General features: G+C 46.8%; 1 protein-coding gene across 2 annotated transcripts in view; it reads left to right on the forward strand.

Annotated features, from left to right (window-relative positions):
- The window catches only part of ints1 (integrator complex subunit 1), a 32,582-nt gene extending 16,596 nt beyond the window's left edge, over window positions 1-15,986 (forward strand). The window contains exons 31-48 of one of the 2 annotated variants that reach the window (XM_035398378.1): window positions 899-1,153; window positions 1,887-2,046; window positions 2,781-2,912; window positions 4,367-4,538; window positions 5,467-5,596; window positions 5,691-5,821; window positions 7,461-7,548; window positions 8,235-8,482; window positions 8,733-8,862; window positions 9,328-9,461; window positions 10,124-10,316; window positions 10,781-10,908; window positions 11,666-11,775; window positions 12,824-12,937; window positions 13,720-13,790; window positions 14,631-14,722; window positions 14,848-14,957; window positions 15,481-15,986. In XM_035398378.1, the coding sequence (XP_035254269.1) occupies window positions 899-1,153; window positions 1,887-2,046; window positions 2,781-2,912; window positions 4,367-4,538; window positions 5,467-5,596; window positions 5,691-5,821; window positions 7,461-7,548; window positions 8,235-8,482; window positions 8,733-8,862; window positions 9,328-9,461; window positions 10,124-10,316; window positions 10,781-10,908; window positions 11,666-11,775; window positions 12,824-12,937; window positions 13,720-13,790; window positions 14,631-14,722; window positions 14,848-14,957; window positions 15,481-15,596 (2,514 nt within the window). In that variant the 3' untranslated portion in view covers window positions 15,597-15,986. The remainder of the gene's footprint in view (window positions 1-898; window positions 1,154-1,886; window positions 2,047-2,780; window positions 2,913-4,366; window positions 4,539-5,466; window positions 5,597-5,690; window positions 5,822-7,460; window positions 7,549-8,234; window positions 8,483-8,732; window positions 8,863-9,327; window positions 9,462-10,123; window positions 10,317-10,780; window positions 10,909-11,665; window positions 11,776-12,823; window positions 12,938-13,719; window positions 13,791-14,630; window positions 14,723-14,847; window positions 14,958-15,480) is intronic. The other variant, XM_035398379.1, reaches the window with a different exon arrangement.
- Window positions 15,987-22,047: the final 6,061 nt, after the last annotated feature.

The following is a 22,047-nucleotide window of genomic DNA, read 5'->3' on the forward strand; positions in this document are numbered from 1 at the left end:
CGGTGAGACTTGAAGCCTGAAAGCTGCAGGACTTCGCAAGCTCATTTCTCACTCCTCGACCAAACAGGAAAAAGTTCTTTATTTCGCTAGGAGGTCTTTTATCGAGAGAGCCCTGCCAGAATTGGCAGCGGTGTAAACACAAGCATTCAATTAAAAATGCAGTGTAATTCACGGACATACACAGATAATGGCAATTCAAGCTTTCTGGAACATTTCGTCTGAAGATTTGAAACAATTCCTCTGAGATAATGTTTTGTACAGTCACTTTGAAATCACTCAGCGATATTAGTGTATGTAGTTAAGCCTCTCTAGGTTTCTTTCCCACTAGATGTTATTGCTCAGTGGTAACTGTTATTGCTCAGTGGTAGCTGTTAATGTTCAGTAGAGCCTGATATTTCTCAGTAGTAGCGGTTTTTGCACAGTAGTAATGGATATTGCTCAGTAGCTGTTAATAGTCTGTAGTAGTAGTTATTGGTCAGTAGTAGTTGTTATAGGCCAGTAGTAGCTGTTATTGTTCAGTAGTAGCTGATATTTCTCAGTAGTAGCGGTTGTTGCACAGTAGTAATGGATATTGCTCAGTAGCTGTTAATAGTCTGTAGTAATAGTTAGTGGTCAGTAGTAGTTATTGTTATTGTTCTGTAGTACCTGCTGTTGATCAGTAGTAGCTGTTATTACTCACTAGTCTTTGTGATTGGTCAATGCTAGCTGTTATTCAGTACAGTAGTAGCTTTTATTGGTCAGTAGTAGTTACAGTTGTAAGTATTGATCAGCACTATCAGTTGTGCATCATTAGCTGTTCTTGTTCTATAGAAGCTGTTAGCATGTGTGTTATGCTTGTGTGTCGTATGCTGATTTCCTGTGTTTAACGGGCAGTTCTGTGCGTGCTTCTTTCCTGCAGCTCTTCCCGCTGAACCCGGACCCTCGCTGGCCCAGCTCCCCCCCGCGCCAGCTCACCCTGGCCCTGCAGCAGGCCCTGGCCCAGGAGCTGGCCCGCGCGCGCCAGGGACACACCCAGCCCGGGGGCGTGGCCTCCCGCCTCCTCCAGGCGCTGGCGGCCCTGCTCAACTCCACCCACGGGGGCGCCCTGGTCATGGCCATGCACCGCAGCCACGCCCACTCCTGCCCGCTGCTGCGCCAGCTGCACCAGTACCAGGTAGGAGGCCCAGGCTCGCCCGGCTAGCCCGGTCACAGGGCCCCCGACGCTCCAGTGCCAAACTATCCCACGTAAACCGTTCAGCAGCTCGTTCACAAACTCGTCTTCTCCTCCTGAATTTACTTTCTCCCTCAAACCCATCAGAAGACGCCCTTCAGTCCCACCCAGATATCCAACATGAACTCAAAAGCCCGGGTGCATTGGGTTCCATTTAAGCCCTTCTCTTCCCTTGCTCTCTTACCTCGAGTGAGCTGACTTGTGATGGAATTTGTGACATGCAACAGGTGAACTTAACAGCTTGTTGAACAACTTGTTGAATGAGAGGAAAAATGAGGAAGCAAGGAAATGTAATCGCTCCCTCCCCTTTGATAAATCGAAACCAAACACCACTTTTTGGCTGCTGTATTTCATCCCGCCATTTTAGGGATTCCACCTTGAAGCGTGGGAACGGAACGTCGGGATGAAAGTATAAAACTCCGATGTGAACGCACGCTCGGCTCACGCAACCTCACTCCCTGCAGGCCGCAGCCCTGCGATGGCAGTTTTTGATCGCTAAAACAATAGCTTGCATGTAAGACGTGCACACAGTGAAATGTCCAGTGTCAGTTCACTCTAACAGATAACGTTTGTTCCCACTCTGTTAGAGCTGAATTGACATTGGACATTATACTGTGTGCGTGTTCGTCGATGCGCGTCACGCTCATTTCCCTCCCCCCTCCCCCTCCCTCCCCAGCGGCGCGTGCCCCAGGACTCGGCCTTCTCCGCGCTCTTCTTCAAAGCCGCCGTGCAGATGCTCAACTGGCTGGAGAGCCCGGCAGTGGAGCCGGGGCCCCTGCAGGCCCTGCTCAAGGGCTTCGCGGCCCAGTACTCCCACAAGCACCGGCTCGGCGACGGTATGTCAGTACTATGCTCAGTTGTGTCTGCCTATTGTTATTGTCAGTAGTAGCTATCATTGCGCATTTTTAGCTGGCATTGCTCAGTTGTAGCTGTTTATTGTCTGTAGAAGCTGTCACTGAGCCTTATTGCCGGGTGTTGCACAGTCGTAGCTGTTTATCACGTAGCCGTTCAGTTTATGAGCCTAGTAGACACACGTATCCTGGAAAGCAAGTGGGGCACGGAGTAAGTCCTAGAGGATCGAAGGTAATGGTGTGGGAAATACACTAAGAAATACGCAACGAATTTGAGGTGACAAACACAGAAATGCAGTAGAACTGCATTTTAGAAGTACCGTTTGAACAGTACAATGAGAGGTTCAGATGAGTTTTCCATGTGCATTACAGCCTTTATCAGGCATTCCTACCTCATTCTTGGCTCAAGTACGTACATGTAGCAAGGGGAGAAAGGTGCAAAGTCATCCAGGAAGTAGGCAGTTGCAGATGAATCACAGGGCCTGGTTTAATAAGACCTTCAGCATGTGTAAAACCTCTTATCACACGCAAAACCAATAAAACAATCAACGATTGGTCCGGGTATTTGTTTTGCATTGGTCGTGTTATTGTTTTTGTGGGCGTTAACAGGTTTTCCGCTTGCTGAAGTCTTGGTAGATCAAGCCCAGAACTGGTTATAGGGGCAGGTGTTTACCGTTGGTGACCCGGTCGTAACCGCATCCCCCCCCCCCCCCCCGCAGTGCGCACCGGGTTCCTGCACCTGGCCGAGGCGCTGGCGTACGGGCGGGACTCGGAGGTGGGCGCCAGGGCCGCCATCGCCACCCTCAGGGCCGGGGAGAGGTGCAACGCCGAGCCGGACCTCGTCCGGAAAGGTGCGTCCAGTCGCCCCCCCTTTCCCCTTGCCCGGGTCGGCGGAGAGTCACTTCACGGGCCACGGGCCCATTTCGAAACACTAAACCGAGGAGCCTCGTGCTAAAAAAAAAACATATGCAAAGCAGTCAGTTGACTGTTAAAAGCGCTGTAGCTGTGTTAAGCTGCAGCAGGTCTGACTTATGTCCCTCTCCTGCTTTGACGTCTCCATGCCGCAGATTTGCTAGCCCGCTACGTAAGAAACATGCGAATTAGCTGAGCGGTGCCATTACCTATGTAACGTTTTACATTACAGTAATGAGCAATTTTACTCAGTATTGCTACATACAGTCTTCATTACAGTTGCCCAGGGAACAGTCAGCATTAAATCATGTGTAGCTAGCTGTAGCAAACTAATTCATTAAACTGTGTACATGGCCAGGGAAAAGAAAGTGTTATTGTCCAGTAGTAGCCGTTGGGTCATTTTTCAGTTGTAGTCTAGTTGCAGTTATTGGTAAGTAAGAGCTGCCATTGTGCATTATTAGCTGTTAACTCAGTTGCTCAGTTGTAGTTATTTATGGTCAGTATTAGCTAACATTATCATCTCTTGTTCCTCTTTAGTAGCTGTTATCCTGTTGCAGTATTTGTGCATTATCCACACTTATATTGTACTTGATGTTGTAGCTTGTTATGCCTCATAGTTTGACTTAGTCAGAGTAATGTTTACTGTGTGAACTGGACTTAATTCATAGCTATGAATAACTTACATAATGAGTATTGTATCTGATATAATCAGTAATGAGAATCTTATCGGACCTGTGTTTTGTAGTTGTTCCAATGACCTTCAGTCTGCCCTTACTGCACGTCGCTTTGGAGAAAGGCGTCTGCCAAATAAATGTAATATAATGCAATCGGCTGTTGTTAATCTGTAGCAGCTGTTACTGTTAATGTGTAGCTGTCTTGATTTTGAGCCGAGTTTATGTTGTCCTGCAAGCCTGTACACCCCGTGCAGTTGCCTCAGTATCTGACATTTGGGTGCATAATAAGCACACTACCAGTTAGCACAAACGTCCTCACAACGTTCCTGGAATGTTTTAGTCAGCGTTAGCCGCTACATTGCAACAACACCGTGAGAACGTTTTGCGTTAGCTGGGCTCTTTCGGGGGGGGGGGGGAGCAGTGAACTATTGCTGCAGCGGCAGGCCTCTGTTTGTTTTGGGCCAGCCTCGAGCCAGCGTGAGTCACGGATGACAAGTGAGTCAGCGCTAGCCACCGTCCGTTTCTCGTGTGCGGTTTCTGGCTCCTCCAGGAAAACTCGACGTGCCTCAGAACCGCCTGGCGAGGTTTGTTTCGGACCCCGACCCGCTTCGAAAGCGTCGGTGGGTAACGGGGAACGCGGAGGGTTAGCAGGCCGTGCTAGCGCCGGGCGTTTTTTGCGGGCTGTACCGCCGTAACTGCGTCCCTCTTCCTTCTCTCAGTGCTGCAGGGCCTGGTGGAGGCGAAGTCCCCGTACCTGGAGGAGCTCCTGTCCTTGCTGATGACCGTCGGCACGGAAACGGGGGCGGGCGTGGCGGGCCCCGTCGCCATGGTGATCTCCCTGCTGCTCCAGGAAACCGAAGAGAAGGCCGTCAAAACGGAGCCGGATTCTGAGTAAGGGGGCGGAGTTTTTTTTTTTTTTTACGGTGAAACCCTCGGCCGTTCGTAACCGAGGGTGACTCAGCCTTCCTTCTCCACATCGGGGGGACCGGCTTTGTGAAATGTTGCTGAGTTAGCTAACAGACCTCCTTCGAAAGGAACAGGGAATATTTTCTTCCATCTCGTCCAAACCACCCCCAACCCCCCGCCCCGCCCCCCCCCCCCACCCTTTCCCAAACATGAAGAGGCTCAGTGTTTCCAGCTGGCACGGGGAGTCTGCTTCCATCTGGCAACGCCGAGGCCCAAATATTTACATGTAGCGGACGTGGCTTGTCGGCGTCGAACTAACAAAGGCCAGTCATCCCACTGTTCTGGTGGAAAGGTTTGCAAAGGGAGTTTGCAGCCAATGACGGTAACTGCAGACCGCACGGAACCAGCGAGCGTTCATATACGCACGTACTCAAGGCCCTGCTCCCCGTGGGTTAGGGTCAGAGGGAGTGCTTTACCTGTGGATATATGGGTGCAGGTGACACCGCACTGACTTTGTGATGTAGGTAACTTCTGTAACTTTGAATGCGTGCTTCTGAACTGGGGAGAGCGGAAATTGGGGGAAGGGATGGGGGTTGGTCTATGTTTGTGTTGGTGAGTGTATGTATAAATATTTGTGTGTGTATGTGTGTGTGTGTGTGTGTTTGTTTCTTTTGCTTGGTATATCCCAACTGAATTCTCTCCCTCGGTTTGTTTGCGCTCGTTTAATGACTTCTTCCGCAATGCATAAAATGGACTGAAAAACTCACAAGCTCAGATTAGCTCTTGGGGTTAAGCGGTCTTTGCAGAATGAAAGGCAGGGTCATTTTTATTCGCTGAATGATCGCCAGCGCGGTATGTTTGTTCTCGCGGCCCTTTACTGAACGAATCTCACTCAAAGCCTCTCTTTCTTCGGCTCCAGCGCGGAGCTGACGAAGACGGGGTGGAGTTCAGGGCTGCTGGTCGATTGGATGGAGCTGCTCGACCCCGAGGTGACCTCCGTGTGCCCAGACATGCAGCAGAAGCTGCTCTTCGCGCTGAACAAGGTGAGGCTCTGCTCTGCTGCCCCCTGCTGGCCAGGCGTAATACGTGGTCTCTGCCGCGTCAGGCGTCGCCTCATTGGTCCGTTTCTCCTTGCAGGGCAAAGGGGCTCAAGTGGCTGCCGCTCCCTCCTATAGACCCTACCTGCTGGCCCTGCTCACCCACCAGTCCAACTGGAAGACCCTCCACCAGTGCATCAGCGCCATTCTCAGCCAGCAGAGGGAGCACAGGTGAGCTAACACCACACAAAGCACTAACACACGTGCCAACACGGGCGCATGTACGCACACACACACACACACACACAACAGCCCTGAAGTGTTTCTTTTAGGCAGAATATGCTATAATAAGTGTCGTTTCCATTCTCAGCCAGCAGAGGGAGCTGTGACGAGCTGATTCCCCACACATGCACTAGGCCTGTAAGAGCTGTAAAAGTTCAGTAAAATGTAAAGTGCTGTAAACCGTCTGTGTAGGTCCCTCATTGTACCTTGGTAGAGTTTTTCGGTGAATATGCTCACAGTTCTATTCTCAGCCAGCAGCTGATGTTAACATTTAAGAGATACACACACGCACACACTAGGGGTGATGCCGAATACAAATAGCAAATTCGGCAACGCTCGAATAATACTTCCTCTTGAATTGTTTTCTCCTCCTGAATTTGGCTAATATTATTTGGATTTGGATATATTTTGTTGAAGTTGATTCATTTGTGACCTTTGTTTCTTGAAAATAGTTTTGCAATATATGGTTTCGTAATCCATGAAATTAGGCCATTGCTAGCGCAGAAGTCGATGCCATAATGCTCCCAGGTCAAGTGGAGGATCATGTCCTCACAAAATACAACTTGGGGAAGTCTGAGCATAATAGTTGAAGATGTGTCCCACCCTGGGAAGCTTTTCAATTTGTTCTTTAATTTATCCAAGCTTATGCTAATCAAACATACAGGTAAAGTGAGGCTTCAAGTAGTATACAGTAGTTCATAATGAAGATGAGGAAATATTTTATTTTATTATTTTTTAATTATAAAAGCTTTTTTTAAGTTTATAATTAACTTCAGTGTCCCTCTGGTAGAGGTGGTGGGTGGGTTTCATGCAGTTCGTACTATGCAATTTAGATTACGGGTGAGTAACTATGTTTCGTTTTAAAGAAAACATTTAGGATGTTTTGTTAAAACACGTTTTAAACTGGATTTAACTGTTTACCTGATTGTTATAAAAGCCTGTTATGGTTATATAACATACAGGTCATAAATACAGCTTTAGAATTACCTGTTGTTAAACTGGATTATTATTTATGTTATTGTAAAACCATGCCTTTATTGCTTTCACAGTGCCAGTGGTTACTAATCAGAAATGTTTGCCATTTTATACAGCTAACAAACTCCACCCACTTCCGGCTTACACCCACTTCAAATTTTTTTCTAAATACAAATAATTTTGTTGATTGAACCAATACAAATACAAATAGTGGCATCTCCCTCCACCCCTAACACACACACACACACACACACACACACACACCAGGCCTGGAATGCTGTTGCACCTCACACACAGAGTGCTGGACTGCACCAGCGTGTTCTAAGAAACAATCCCTGGCGTGCCACATTGGCACAGTTATCTCTCAGACCTCAAACCTTTGGTCCAGGGAGTGCCAACCTGCTTTGCCTGCGGGTGCTGTCGCCGTAGTGTTGAAAGAAAGGTTTATGGATCAGATAATGCAGAATGTCACCCTGAAGAAGGGTGTGTACTGTTACGCGCGGTCGAGATATTAACCCCAATCGGTTTCGAGCGGTTTGCCCGTGTGCGTGTGTGATATTTGCATGAGGTGTGATTGTAAGTGTTGGACTTTGCCCCCCCCCCCCTCCCTTAGGCTGGACCCCTCGTCAGCTCTGGACTTCCTGTGGGCCTGCAGTCACATCCCCCGAATCTGGCAGGGTCGGGACCAGAAAACCCCGCAGGTGCCTCTCCTCCGTCCAGTACGCTGCCGCTTTTTAGGGAAATTCACCCCAAATTAAAAAAATAAAAATAAAAACGTATATTTTTTTTTTGTCTGTAGACAACCGTACAGTCACTGTGAATTATACATGGGCCTGAAGAGCTTGACAAAGTGCTCCTCCTACTTTGTGGGGAAAAGGCTGTGGTGCTGTTCAATGTGAAAGCGTACGCTCGTTGTTGTTTACGCTCTCTGCCTCTGTCCTTGTTTTTCTGATTTAAAAAAAACGTCTGGACGGGTGCCAGCGCTCGTCCTCTTGCAGTCGAGCGTTTCTGCGCACCCTTGCGATATTCCCCTCTTTCGAAATGTGTTTTTTCGAAAGCTGGCGTGCACAGCCATGTCCTTGCTTCCCTTGCTAGACCCGGGTCAAATATGCTTTTGAAGTAGTTGACTTTCTGGCAAAGTTTTAAAGCGTTTGTGTAGATCCTTGGGAGTCAGTACGTGGTACTAAGATGCACATTAATGTGAAAGAATTTTGCCCTGAACTTTACTCTTAACTTTTAACTCTTTTAAATTTGGCATAAATCTGCAGTAACATTACTGGTGCCTCGAGAGTTTGCGTGTTTAAAGCCACACGCGTGCGGCTTCCTGCGTTTCTCATCACTCTCTCGGGGGCGGGGCTTCGATTTCCGGATGTTTCCGTTTTTCCAGAAGCGCACGGAGAAGTCGGTCCTGCGACTGAAGCCGGACGAGCTGATCAGCCTGGTGGACCTGATCCTGTCCGAGTCTGAGCTCAACAGCCGAAGCTCCGCCCTCGGCAAGAAGAGCCTGGACCCCGCCTCCTGCTCCCTCATCCAATCACGCCTGCCCTTACTGCACAGCTGTTGCCACGGAGACCTGGAAAGTGTGAAGAAAGTGTCAGAGTACCTGATCAACTGCACAAAGAAGTGGGGTGACAGGTATGAGTGTTGAGTTGTTGAAATTAAATTGTTACTCAAGCACGCACCTCCAATTTAGCCATTTTAAAGGGATCTTTAAGACGCGCTTTGACTCCTGTGTTCTGAGTGTGATTAGTACAGACGCGCTGTGACTCCTGTGTTCTGAGTGTGATTAGTACAGACGCGCTGTGACTCCTGTGTTCTGAGTGTGATTAGTACACAGACGCGCTGTGACCTGACTCCCCCCCCCCCCCCCCCCCCCTGTCCTCAGCGTGATGAGTAAGCGGTGCCAGAGCCTGCTGCTCCAGATCTACCTGCATTTCCCAGAGGTGATCCAGCACGTGACCCTGCCGGACGCCGCGCTCAACAGCGAGGGGGCGGCCGAGGGCAGCACCTGCAAGGTAACGACGCGCCCCTCCTCACCCCTCGAGGGACGCGCTTTCAACACCGTCTCTCCGAGAAGCGCTTTCGTTTTCGCCCGAAGTAACAGCCCGCGAAACGAAAGAAAGAACCCCTTTCGGCTCGCGAGTACGTGTGGAGCCAAACGTGTTCTGCCTGTTCAGCGCCAACTTGTTCGGGCAACTATCCAAAAAAAGAAACCACTCTCACTCGACTTGCCCTGGGCGTTTCCGGGACGTCAGCCGTTGAGACGCTTAACCACACTGTCCTGGCGGTTCAAATGAAAAATCTGAACAAATGTCCTTTTTAAAGCTGTGTTTTTGTCTTTTAACGTCCTGTTTTTTTAAAAAATAATGGAGCTTCAACACGTTAGCCGGTAAACATGTGGGCCTGGTAGCTGGTGTTTGTGTAAGGCGATGTGGTCGCTAAGCGATGTGGTAGCTAAGCGCGCGCACTGTGTCTCTCAGCTGGACGTCCTGGTGCATCGCCTGGTCACGCTGCTGGCCGACGGCGGGGACTCCAAATCGGCCGAGAACCGCATGTCCGACGCCAACCTGGCCTGCCGGAAACTGGCCGTGTCGCACCCCGTGCTCCTGCTCAGGTGCGCTCGTACTGGTGCATTACACTGACCATTACACTCACACAGGAACATTACACTGCTCATTATACTTATACTGGCATAGTACACTTAACGTTACACTTGTGCTCAAACAATACATTACACCTTACTCTTATACTGGTACATTGCATATTAAACACGTAAGCAAAGACATATTATACTTTACACATGAACAAGCAGTGGACCTTACAGCATAATTTGCACATACACAAACAAAACATACACATTCAATTTTATACATTAGCGTTTGTACGTTAGTTACACACGTTAAACGCCAAAGGTTCACCTTATGTTTATACTCATACATATGATGTGTGTGCCCTGCGATGGATCAGTGACCTGTCCAGGGTGTATTCCTGCCTCTCGCCCAATGCATGCTGGGATAGGCTCCAGCACTCCCCACGACCTTGAACAGGAATAAGCGGGTTAGATAATGAATGGATGGATGGATGGATGGACATATGTAAACATGGTACCCAGCGAGTCTGAGCAGCATTGGTCTGTCAGCCAATCAGTAAGTGAGGGAGCGGTTACTAGGGCCACCACCTCCGTCACAGCCAAAAATAAAATGCTAGCACACCGCAGCAGTGCGTGCGACCTGATGTGAATGAAGCCGCTAACGTTGTGTGTCGTCGGCCTTCCAGGCACCTGCCCATGATCGCGGCCCTGCTCCACGGGCGCATCCACCTCAACTTCCAGGAGTTCCGCCAGCAGAACCACCTGACCTTCTTCAGCGACGTGCTGGCCATCCTGGAGCTGCTGCAGCCCTTGGTCTTCCACGCCGACCACCAGAGGGCGCTGCAGGACTCACTGCTGTCCTTCATACAGGTCCTGCAGGTGGGGCAGCCGCTCACGCGGAAGGTCGTTTTTTTTTTTTTTTTTAAATCGGTTTGCATCGGTTCGTTTTCAGTTCAAAAATGTATATAATGGGTGGTGAATTGTTTTTTCTAAAATTGTTCAGTTATGAAAAAATGCATTTGAACGCTTGTGTTAAAATGTGAGTGGGGGAAGCAGATGTTTGTAATGTCCCTCTCTCTTAGAAGTGTTTGGCTGAGAGTTTCTTAAACTCCTTTCCGCTGTTGACCTGTAGCCCGTCCCTGTCTTGCGGGCATAATCACGGCTACGGCTGCGTTTTAAGTAGCCACCGGGCTGCTTAAAATGTCTTCTTCTCGGAGAAGCTCGTATGGGTACGACATCAAGTCCACTCAGACTTTTCAGTCCCTCTGTCGCCGTTGCCGTGGTGCGTTTCCCGGACCTCCCCCCCCACTCCTGACCGTTGTCTGCGTCCTCTGACCTTGCAGAACTTCCGGAAGTACTCCCGCCAGCTGTCGCCGTTCATCAGCAAGTTCGTGCTGTTCATTCAGCGCTACATCACCCACGACGCCGGCGCGGCCGTGCCGTACCTGCAGAAGCACTCCGACGTCCTGCAGTGAGTCCGGCAATCCACATAAGTCACTGTAGCTAAATAGCAAGCTAACTAATAGCTCACCTAGCTAGATGGAACTATTTTGCAGGAAAATATAACTGATGTGCTTGTAATGTTGCATGCGTAAGAGCAACCAGATCTTCATAGTACATTCAAACATCAACATTAGAAAAGTACAACATTTGCTCGATAGGAATTGAACAAAATTTGATGTTGTTTTGTCATTTCACAAGCTAGCTATATTTTGGTAGCTAACTAGCTAACAAACGCTACAGTATATACATAGCTAATGTTAGCTATCTAGTGTATATTCACAAATGCAAGCTAGCTAGGTAGATAGCCTTGTTAGCTTCCTTTATTACGAACAAAGCTATCTGCAAGGCTACTAAATTAACTACAATAGCAGTAATTTGTACATGCGCATGTATAAGACAATGTGCCGAAGTACACAATAATGTGATAGTATCCAATAAGATGTCGATATATCAGAGTTGGAGATGCTCCGCCCACTTTGAACGCCTAATTTATTCATTTATATTTTAAAAAACAGTCAATTTCAGTCCTTGAATTTGATTTGAAATGACAGAACAGAGTTGGAATTAGAATTTGAATGAAAGGAAATTCAATGAAATTCCAATTAATTTTTTTTCATTTATCACATTAAATGTTGACTTTGATACCGAAGAGATTGACGCAAGTCTAAACGTGTGTTCCTGTGTGCGTATTATTTATTTTTATTTGCGCGTGCGTGCGTCTCCAGGGGTCTCTCCTCAGAAAACCCTGACCTGGTTCAGCTGAAGTCTCTGTTGGCTGGCCTGACTCTGCCTGTGAGGACCGGTCCCTCAGAGAACTCTGCTGAGGACCGTGATGGTAACTATGTGTTCCACTGTGTGATTGCACACACTGTACTGTAGGCCCCAATGATCTGTACCATCCACTGTGTGATTACACACACTCTACTGTAGGCCCCAATGATCTGTACCATCTACTGTGTGATTACACACACTCTACTGTAGGCCCCAATGATCTGTACCATATACTGTGTGATTACACACACTCTACTGTAGGCCTCAATGATCTGTACCATCTACTGTGTGATTACACACACTACTGTAGGCCCCAATGATCTGTACCATCCACTGTGTGATTACACACACTCTACTGTAGGCCCCAATGATCTGTACCATCTACTGTCTGATTACACACACTCTACTGTAGGCCCCAATGATCTGTACCATCTACTGTGTGATTATACACACTCTACTGTAGGCCCCAATGATCTGTACCATCTACTGTCTGATTACACACACTCTACTGTAGGCCCCAATGATCTGTACTATCTACTGTCTGATTACGCACACTCTACTGTAGGCCCCAATTATCTGTACCATCTACTGTGTGTTTACACACACTCTACTGTAGGCCCCAATGATCTGTACCATCTACTGTGTGATTACACACACTACTGTAGGCCCCAATGATCAATACCATTTACTGTCTGATTTAACAAACTCTACTGTATTCCCCAATGATCTGTACCATCTACTGTGAGATTACACACACTCTACTGTAGGCCCCAATGATCTGTACCATCTACTGTGTGATTACACACACTGTACTGTAGGCCCCAATGAACTGTACCATCTACTGTGTGATTACACATACTCTAATGTAGGCCCCAATGAACTGTACCATCTACTGTGTGATTACACACACTGTACTGTAGGCCTCAATGATCTGTACCATCTGCTGTGTGATTACACGCACTGTACTGTAGGCCCCAATGATCTGTACCACCTACTGTGTGATTACACACGCTGTACTGTAGGCCCCAATGATCTGTACCATCTGCTGTGGGAATGAACACACTCTGCTCTTCTTCCCCTCTCCCCCTCTCCCATCCTCCTTCCCTGAGCAGCAGACCCCTCCACAGGGTCCCTGCCCCTCGTCAGCATCTCGGCCTCTGCTTCACTGACCGCCGGAGACATGACCAAGTACCTGAAGAAGATCTCCAGGGGAGAGGCCATCGAAGGTAAGCAGGGCTGCCAGATTGGGGTAATCCCCCCCCTCCCCTCCGTCGGGTCCCACTGCTAATAGTCGCAAAGTGAAGACGTAGTCAAAAATGCAGATTCCTGGCTTAATCATTTCCTCAGAATTGAAAAAAAAAAACCTGTAAACAAGTCGGTTATTACTCCAAAATGAGTCAGGATTACTAGAAATCCATACAAAGCTGCTTGCTAGTCTCCCCAGACTCACCCTGTGTGGTTTTTTTAGAAGGATACTTTGCATAAGCTGAGGGGGTTGGGAGGAATGCGGGCGCTTTCATTTGGGCTAGATCAAAACTGTGGACTGGATTCCTGGGAATGGAGCCATCTGGAAGGAATGTAACACCCTTTCTCCACCTCGCTGGTCCTGTTTTACGCCCTGTTAGAACCAGTCAGATTGCTGCTCCCCTTTTTGAAATGCCCTCTGGCGTAGAAACTAAAAGGTTTGTGAAAATGTTCACGAGGGACATTTGAGCATAAATGCTTATAGGAGCTGGAGAATTAGTGGAACGGTCTTAGAAATGATCATGGGAGTCTATTGAAGATGGGGGGTTTTGATGTAATAAAATTAAAGGGGAATAAAAGTGCAGACATCTGGCAACCCTGGAGATGGTGCTTGTGTGTTCCCTCACACAGAGGAGTTTGTTATGAAGGGGTTTATGTACGTGCCTTCCTGCATCAGTCATAGCAGGTCTGAACTCAACATTCTCCTGCCAGTGAATCCGTTGTACCAATCTGAACCCCCCCTTCTTCCCCTTCCTTCTTAAAGACGTCCTGGAGGTTCTCAGTGAGGTGGACGAGAAGTCGCGGAGAAGCCCCGAGGTCATCCAGTACTTCATCGTAAGTGTCGCTCAGGCAACATTTGCTCTTAATGGGGCACCGACGGCCATTTTCTCCAGGAAATATTTCTTAATTTACAGCAAGGCTTCCCCCTGCATTTCTAAATGAGAAAAATAACACAATAATAACATGCTCATCGAAATGGATATAAAACACCTGTTTTCCCTAAACAAATTCTGTGTATTTGAAAGTGAACTACAGGGAATTTGTGTTGATATAACTTAGCCCTCGAAATCCATAGCCCTAATAATTGCACGTGGGGATCTGAATGCTCTCCACTCTTTATAGGCTTCCACTTGAATAAAATGAATTCAGAATGCGAAGTCCGGAAACTTAAAATGGTTAGAAATCACTTTGTGTTTTGCAATTCGCATTTAAGCTGAGGCCTTCATTAACAAAAGTAATGGAGCAATAGCACTATTGCCTCCCGAGCACCAAAGTCTTCTTTCTCGAAATGGCATTGCCTGTTCTTGTTATCCAGGGGTGCGGTTTTAATGGTTGCTTGTTCATAACAAGCGTGTTCAGTTCCGTGTAAATATATTAATGAAAATCGAAGAGCACTTGGATACTGCAAATTGACCACGCCCAATGAGAAAAGGATGACTTTGGAGCCAGCAATCCCACAGTGCACCCCGGCCCTTCGCATTTGTAAGCGAAGCCGTTTTAAACGCAAAGTTAGGACATCTTTCAATGGAAATGAAATGAAAGACGACGTTGTTGATTTACGCTCAGAATTCTCTGCGTTTCGAGGGAAGGTTTTTTTTTTTTTGTTTGTTTTTTCCCGTCAGTGGAGTTTGCCGCCTCTCTTCACCGTGTTCTTGTTTTCGTGTTCGTCCGCAGAACGATCTCCAGAGGCTGATGAGCTCGCCGGAAGAGCTCTGCCGCAACATGGCCTTCAGCTTGACCCTCCGCTGCATTCAAAACAACCCCTGGTAACCACTGCGCCGAGCTCGTAGCTGCCCCCCCCCCCCCCCCACCCCGGGGACTGGCGGCAAAACTAAAACAAACCTTTTTTTTTTTTCTCCCCTTTCTTTCTTTCTTCTCTCTTTATGCTCAGCATGGCGACGGAATTCCTTCCCACGTTCATGTACTGCCTGGGGAGCGGGAACTTCGACGTGGTGCAGACCGCCTTGAGGAACCTTCCGGAATACGTGCTGCTCTGCCAAGGTAGCGGCGCGGAGCGGCGTCCCACTCACGAGACGGGGGTGGGGGGGCGGAGTCTTCTACCACATCCCCTCCGCTCACTCGGATTTCCCTGTGTTTATCTTGTGCGGCCTCATGAGAAAAAAGACTTTGAGCGTCTTTTTGAGGCACCGCCTGGGAACGTCTTAGTTCCGCTGTGTTCGCCGATGCCAAGGCACGCTATGTGAAGCTGTCGCCGTCCTTCAGCCATTTTCATTTCTGTGTGCGTCTGTTGGAGGGAGAAATGAAATGTGTGTTCTAGACTGCAGTATGCGCTGTTCAGTGTACCCGGACACGCGCAGCGTAAATGGCATATTCTGTCAGAAATCGGTTTGGGCACCTGTTAAAAAAAACTTTTTTAACAGCTGAACACAAGCAGAAGACCGAGCTCTTTTACGAGTCGCATCGCAAGCGTTGACCACCAGTTGTAATGCACTGTTGAACCACTGTAGAGATAATAAAGTCTGTATTCTTTTTTGTCCCCCCCCCCCGCCCCCCCCGCCCCCAGAACATGCGGACATATTGCTTCACAAGGCCTTCCTGGTGGGGATCTACGGGCAGATCGACACCAGCTCCATGATCTCGGAGTCCATGAAAGTCCTGCACATGGAAGCGACAACGTAGAAGACCAAAGCAAACTGTCTCTCTTTCCGCTCTCTCCGTTTGCCGAGTCTTCAACTTACCGTGTCAACAAGGCCTGGACAACCAGCCTGTGGTTGTTTTTTTTTTTTTTTTTTTTTTTTTGAAGCAATGGCACAAGTATCATCTGCCGTTTTCTTTTATTTTTTTTTCAGCTTTACGTACAACTCTGTTACGGGAATTCAACTCGAACTCCGTGTGAAAACGTGTAGGGGATCAGATTGTAGGGATAGATCGGTCTTTGTCGCAAAGCGAAACATTTGTCAATGTCTTTTAGTAGTGTTTTGTATCCCTTAGAAGGAACTCTTTGTGTACGATAACTATTGCTGTATTAGAACTCCAATTAAAAGAATAATAATGATAATGGAAAAGTTTCCAAGGAATGTCTTTGATGTTTTATTCGATAGCGGTAATTTAATTTAGGCGATGTCCGTTTGAAGTGCTGAGAGATTCCGGGAGCTGCCCAATAAGGAGTCTCAAAGTTTAAATACGTGCCAAAGTTTTTGTCTTCTTGGTGGCAGACGAGGACCATTGGACCAAGCTAAGTGAGTGCTGATGGTGCAAGATGCTGTCAATTCTCGTAATCTATTACTGAAACAGACCTATTGCTGAAACCACATTGTTCATCCACACGGAGGCCAATCTGCCGTGTTTTGAAAACAAGCGGTTTCCGTTCTTCCTGGAAATTAAGACTTCGTGCCATGTGGCGTAACTTGTCCTGGAAGCAATTTTGAACCCACAAAAAAGCTGCATATAGCTTTGTTACACAAAAATATATACTGTGTAGTCTCTAGGTCAGCAGGTTGTCAAGCTCTTTTGATAAAAATGAAACATGGGGTTTTCTTTATTGTCTGCCGCTTAAAAAACAAACAAACAAAAACAAAACATCAATGACGACTTTATTTGTTTCTGCCATGGCACTATGCTCAGATTTAAGGTCTGAGTGTTAACCACATTGCTTGTGTCTCAATATTTTGAAATGGGGCAGTAATTGTCCAGAATAGAGGAACTCAACCTTTAACTTAAGAAAGAATGCGTATGAGCAATGTTTTTGTGAAGATGTTTTTGGGTGGACGTTAAAATTACGTGGGGTTGGCACGGTGGTGCAGTGGGTAGCACTGTTGTCTCACAGCAAGAAGGTCCTGGGTTGGAATTCCGGCCTGGGCCTATCTTTGTGGAGTTTGCATGTTCTCCTCGTGTCCGCGTGGGTTTCCTCCAGGTACTCCGGTTTCCTCCCACAGTCCAAGAAAACCAGATCAAAACCATGTGATCCGACCACTCACTCACTCACTCAGTCCCAGACATTTGCGTTTGTAGGGCTGGCCCCGCTGTTGCGGTCCAGCCAAAAATGTGCAGATTAGTTTTATATGTGGGTTAACCCTAGGTATATACCTAGGGTTAGCTCTGCTTACCTACTCTAGGTATGAGCGCATGAGTGAATGTTGTGTGTGCTTGCATCCGTTTGTGCGTGCGGGGGGAACTGGCACCTGTCCAGGGTGTATTCCTGCCTCTTGCCCAATGCATGCTGGGATAGGCTTCAGCATAATGACCCTGCGACCCTGACCAGGATAAGCAGGTTAGATAATGGATGGATGGATTAAATTAAATATGCAACTGATGTAATAATGATATTGTACCCATATGGGTATAAATTGAGATCATCAGGACTTTTCTGATAAATATATATATTTGTATATATTTACAGGCAGAAATATTAATTTTATGTATAACTTAGTGATTTAATTAATTTGGTTAAAATCATTTAAAATTGCTGCACGCCCCTGGTTTATGGGGTCGTTTGTTTCGGCCAACAGCTAGACTTTGAACGCTGCATATTAATTTGGTTCAACTTAAATGGACCGTGATGTTTCGCAAACATATCGCGTGTACTTTTTGTTTTTGGTCAGCTGCATTCTCTGTGACAGTTTTAGGTGTTTTTTTTATTTGAATATAGGTTACACAGCAGAAGAACAGGTAATTCAACTCGGTGTTTCGGCATTTGGTTGCCATTTCGGTATTGTTCATTGTTGTTGCTGTCAAACTGATGGAGTGAATACCAATCGCCCTGGCAACCAGTGTGCCATGACTGCCTTGCCACCGTAGGAATTTCAAAACAGAAATTATGGCGTTGAAGATAAGGATGACAAACGACAGTAAAGAACTCCTTTTGACATTTTAATAAAAGGACCGGTCGGGAAGAGGTACAAGTACAGTCTTCGACAGTATTAGGTCCAATACATGAGTTTATATAGTTTTCAGAGACAAAGAGCTATTGGTCCAGATTATTCAATCGCCGTACAGAAAACTTCCATTTATAGCCAATCGTTGGTTAGGGAGTCCATTCCACAACTGAGCATGGGGGCCAGTTAGGGTAAATAGAGATCCCTTAATCCTTTAATCCACTTGATTACTGCAGCTGATGTCTGTACCCTCTTGCATGCATTCCAACAGATGAATTGTCTGGGGTGAAACAGCGTACACTGAGACATATTGGCTATTAAACGTAATTGCTTATATAACGCTTTATGTAAGCCAGGTTTTTTTGCAATGACATGCTCCTATAAGTCTCCTCAGAATTTTGTTGTTCAAGTGTGTCTCACGTCTACCAATCTCCAATTAGCTGCATCTATAATGGTTTAGTTATGAATGTGTGGTTGTTCTGAAGTAGAAATTCCATCATTGTACTTCCTTAAACTGTCTTTGCCAATCAGTTTGCATTAAGGGAAAATGGAGGAGGCTTTTGTTGTTTTAACCCTTTATGGTGTAAGATGGCAAATATGTTATTAGTGTTCTTGCCTGCACATTCTAATGCTGATGTAACAATCACTACTGGTAATAGAAAGCAACGGAGTTCTAGAACACTGACTTGGACTTTTGGGAAAAAAAAAACATTCCAGAAAAATCTTACTCTTCAAAGAGCGAAGGCTGAAATCGTATTCAGAGTGCAGTGGATTCAGTGCTTTCTCTACTCCTGTTGGCTGTCTAGAGGAACTACGTGTGTAATGACAGGCATTTCCTCAGATGAGATTTAGCGATGTGTCGTGCGGTGGCATCCGTTTAAAGTGACAGAGCTGTCTTAAGAGATGATGGGGCTGATGTGCTCTGATGTTTACAGCACTGCCACCTGTCGTTTTGTTTCCCGCGGGAGATGACTCAACCACGCCGCACTGGCCGTTGTTATTGAAAGCCTGGAAAATGCGGCAAGACGTGAATGTGGATATAGAAGCTGTGGTGGCGTGTTGAGATTTATTAAAGCTGCCCATTGAAAACAACCTAGAAAAAAAGCTGTAAACCTCATTTCAATGGACTGAAAACAGCATTTTTATTTATTGACTTTGTAAAATACAACCATAAAATGTGTTTGTGTCATTCCCCTAACCTTGTTTTTTTTCATGAATATAGTAATAGCAAACCCGACATAACAGAAATACAAAGTACCTGTAAGCAAGGAATAAGCTATAAGTAAGATCGCTGACTAAGTGCACAACGCCTGAAACGTTCAAACTGGTAAAGCTGGTTTTGTGCTAACTTGCTATCAACTTCTCCAAAGACGCCTCGACATCAAAATAGAACGTCCATTGCATCCATCTTTTTTCACTTCAGTATTTATTTTTGGATGTCGCAAAGCAGGCCAATGTCTGAAAACAAATATTTTGAAATGCATTTTGTTTATTCGTCGGGTTGTGGTCTGCGAGCTCTGGGTGCGGAGCCGGCTACCGATTGGCCGTGGTGATGTGACGCGTGACGGAGTGGAATGACGGCTCACAAAGAGCTGTCGTCAAGAGGCTAGCGTAGTGGAATGATGAGCTGTGTTGAGCCGGTAAGTGCGACGCGTTGGGCCCTTGTCTTAACACGCTGAACTGACACAGCTATGGCTCTGGCCTGTCGGCGACATAGCTCAGGAGGTAAGAGCGCTTGTCTGGCAGTCGGAGGGTTGCCGGTTCGATCTCCCGCCCTGGCTCAAGTGTCCCTGAGCAAGACACCTGATCCCTAATTGCTCTGGTGAATGCGAGGCATCAGTTGTAAAGCGCTTTGGATAAAAGCGCTATTTAAATGCAGTCCGTTTACCATTATCCATCTCTACCCGCATGAAGTGTAGGCCCTACGTTTTCTCCAGCTGGGTTTTATTGCCTGCATTCCAGACATTCAGCAGTAAGATGGTGCTATGGGCTCCTCATCAAACCTCCTGGTTGCAGTAATTAAAATCTTCACTTTTTTTTCTTTTCTTTTTTCACACGCTGAAGAGACAACGTAAGGCAACCTGCCACTGAGACAGACAGGAGCCGAAGATGGCTGCAATACAGGCCTGGCAGAGCATCACCCGAGAGCATACTCAGCACCTGGTGATATCTGTGGGTCACAAACTTAAAGCAGCCATTGCTGGCAGAGGATATGCAACAAAGTAGGCCTACTCAACACGACTACTTTAATTTGCATAAATATTCATATGTTCCAAACATTGTGGTGCCCTGAGATGGGTTGCTATGTATAAAAAGTCCTGTGATTTCTACATAGTAAAGCCAAAATGTATAAAAATGCTCTTTAATGTGTCCCAAACATTATGGTGCCATGTGTAAAAAGTGCTGTAATTTCAACATGGTGAAACCAAAATGTATAAAAATATCCTTAAATACAAGCTGAGAATCGGCACTCATCCATATATGAATTGTTTGATTACAACTAACATTATGGAGCCCACTGTTGTTTTACTCGTTAGCATTAGTCATGGGTGCATGTGTGTGCGCATGCATGCGTGTGCGTTCGTTCATTCGTTCATGCAAGCGTTGGGGCCGAACGGGGGTTCCAAGTCCAAATATTTGTGCAGAATTATGCCCCGATAAGGTACGTGAAAGGGTCTGTCCTACGCACAGTCCTTGTTTATTCGAACTCCATTCAAGCTCCTCTGTGTAATGCCAAAAATGGCAATGTCGGAGCCCCCACCCCCACCCTCCAGCTTTTACATGTAAATGTCTCGGATCTGTAATATATTATTATCTGGCCAGAGGTAGAGTACAAGGAATGCACTTTCCCGGTAATACGTAACGACTTGCACTTACTATTGCACTTACTATTCAGCTCTGAATCGTGAAACGTCTCAAAGAAGAAAAAAAAGAGATAGTGCATTTGAAGCTGAAGGTGACGTTTGTGAAATGTTTATCTTGCCGCTCGGAAGGACGTGACTGGGCTGAGCCGCTGCTTGGCCGCGCGCACCTGCCCTCTTTCTCAACTGCGTCCCTACTTAGATCGTTTGGATTCCTCTTACTCCGCGCATGAGTTGCGCTCGGCTAGCATGAAAGTTTTAAATTCAGTCTAGAGGCGTTTACCCAACTCTGTTCTAAGTGTGATCGCGTTTGGTGTCTTTTTAAGGTTCAACGATAAAAAAGCGACCGTAGCCTTTTAGCTCATTGCTGGCAATACGCAAATAAACTAACCGTCCCTCGCTGACTGCTGAATACAGTTACAGGAGAAACGGCATTAAAAGAGGAATGGGCTTGCAGAAAAATAACCAAATCCCCACCGCGAAGTGCAGTGCTGGGTCTTACAATAAGTCTACATCACTCTCATATTTCTGAGCATAGGAAACATTTGCTAAACAAAAAGTAAATTTTATCCAGCATTTTTGCTCGCATTAACTCATGATGCCAATTAAGGGAGTCTTGTGGACAGGGCCTTTTTATTTATTTATTTATTTATTTATTTATTTACTTACTTAAAGCTTCCGGGTAGCTCACTCTGCAAAAGCACCGCTTTTGGCATATGAGTGACCACCACAGACTCAAACCCGCCCATGCCAGCATGGACTGTGGCTGGCAGCTCTTTGCTGATGGTGCACAATCGGCTACGCGTGGCACAAAGGATGTGGGAGGGATTGTTGGTTGAAGAGCTGAAGCACTTGGGCCATAGAATTCCCCCTCCCCCGCTCCGAGGGGAATTCTATGGCCCAAGCTCTTGAGTCGATGATCGTATTTCACACCAAGCGGAGTTGGCTCTGGGGTTAACCAAGTGCAGACCCACATGCAGTTTTATTCACTTTCAAATCACTGACCACATGAGTAAGATTTTTTTTTTGATCATATCAGCCACATGTAGTTCCCCATGACATTGTGAATAAGATAACTGCTCCTTTTTCCCCATGCAAGACATTTCGCAGGCATGTTAGCTGCTAAAGTGTAGCTGTGATGGATATGCAATGCATTCACTGTGCTTTGAGGACCCGGAGGGAACCGCAGCCCGGTTTCTCAGAGACACCGGAGGGAGAACGTTCCGGGAAGGGGAGTCGGGGTGCGGTTCCCAGGAAGTTAATTGCGAGCATTCGGGGAAATGGGAATGAAGGATACACCTGTCAGTGTGTTCTGGCTTTGGCTGCTGAGAGGTGAAATAAGTTGCACAGGAGCTGCATAGTCATGTACAGAAAAAGTGTTTATTTTTTCTAAAC

This window comes from Anguilla anguilla, chromosome 17 (genome assembly GCF_013347855.1).
Source record: "Anguilla anguilla isolate fAngAng1 chromosome 17, fAngAng1.pri, whole genome shotgun sequence".
Lineage (NCBI taxonomy): Eukaryota > Metazoa > Chordata > Actinopteri > Anguilliformes > Anguillidae > Anguilla > Anguilla anguilla.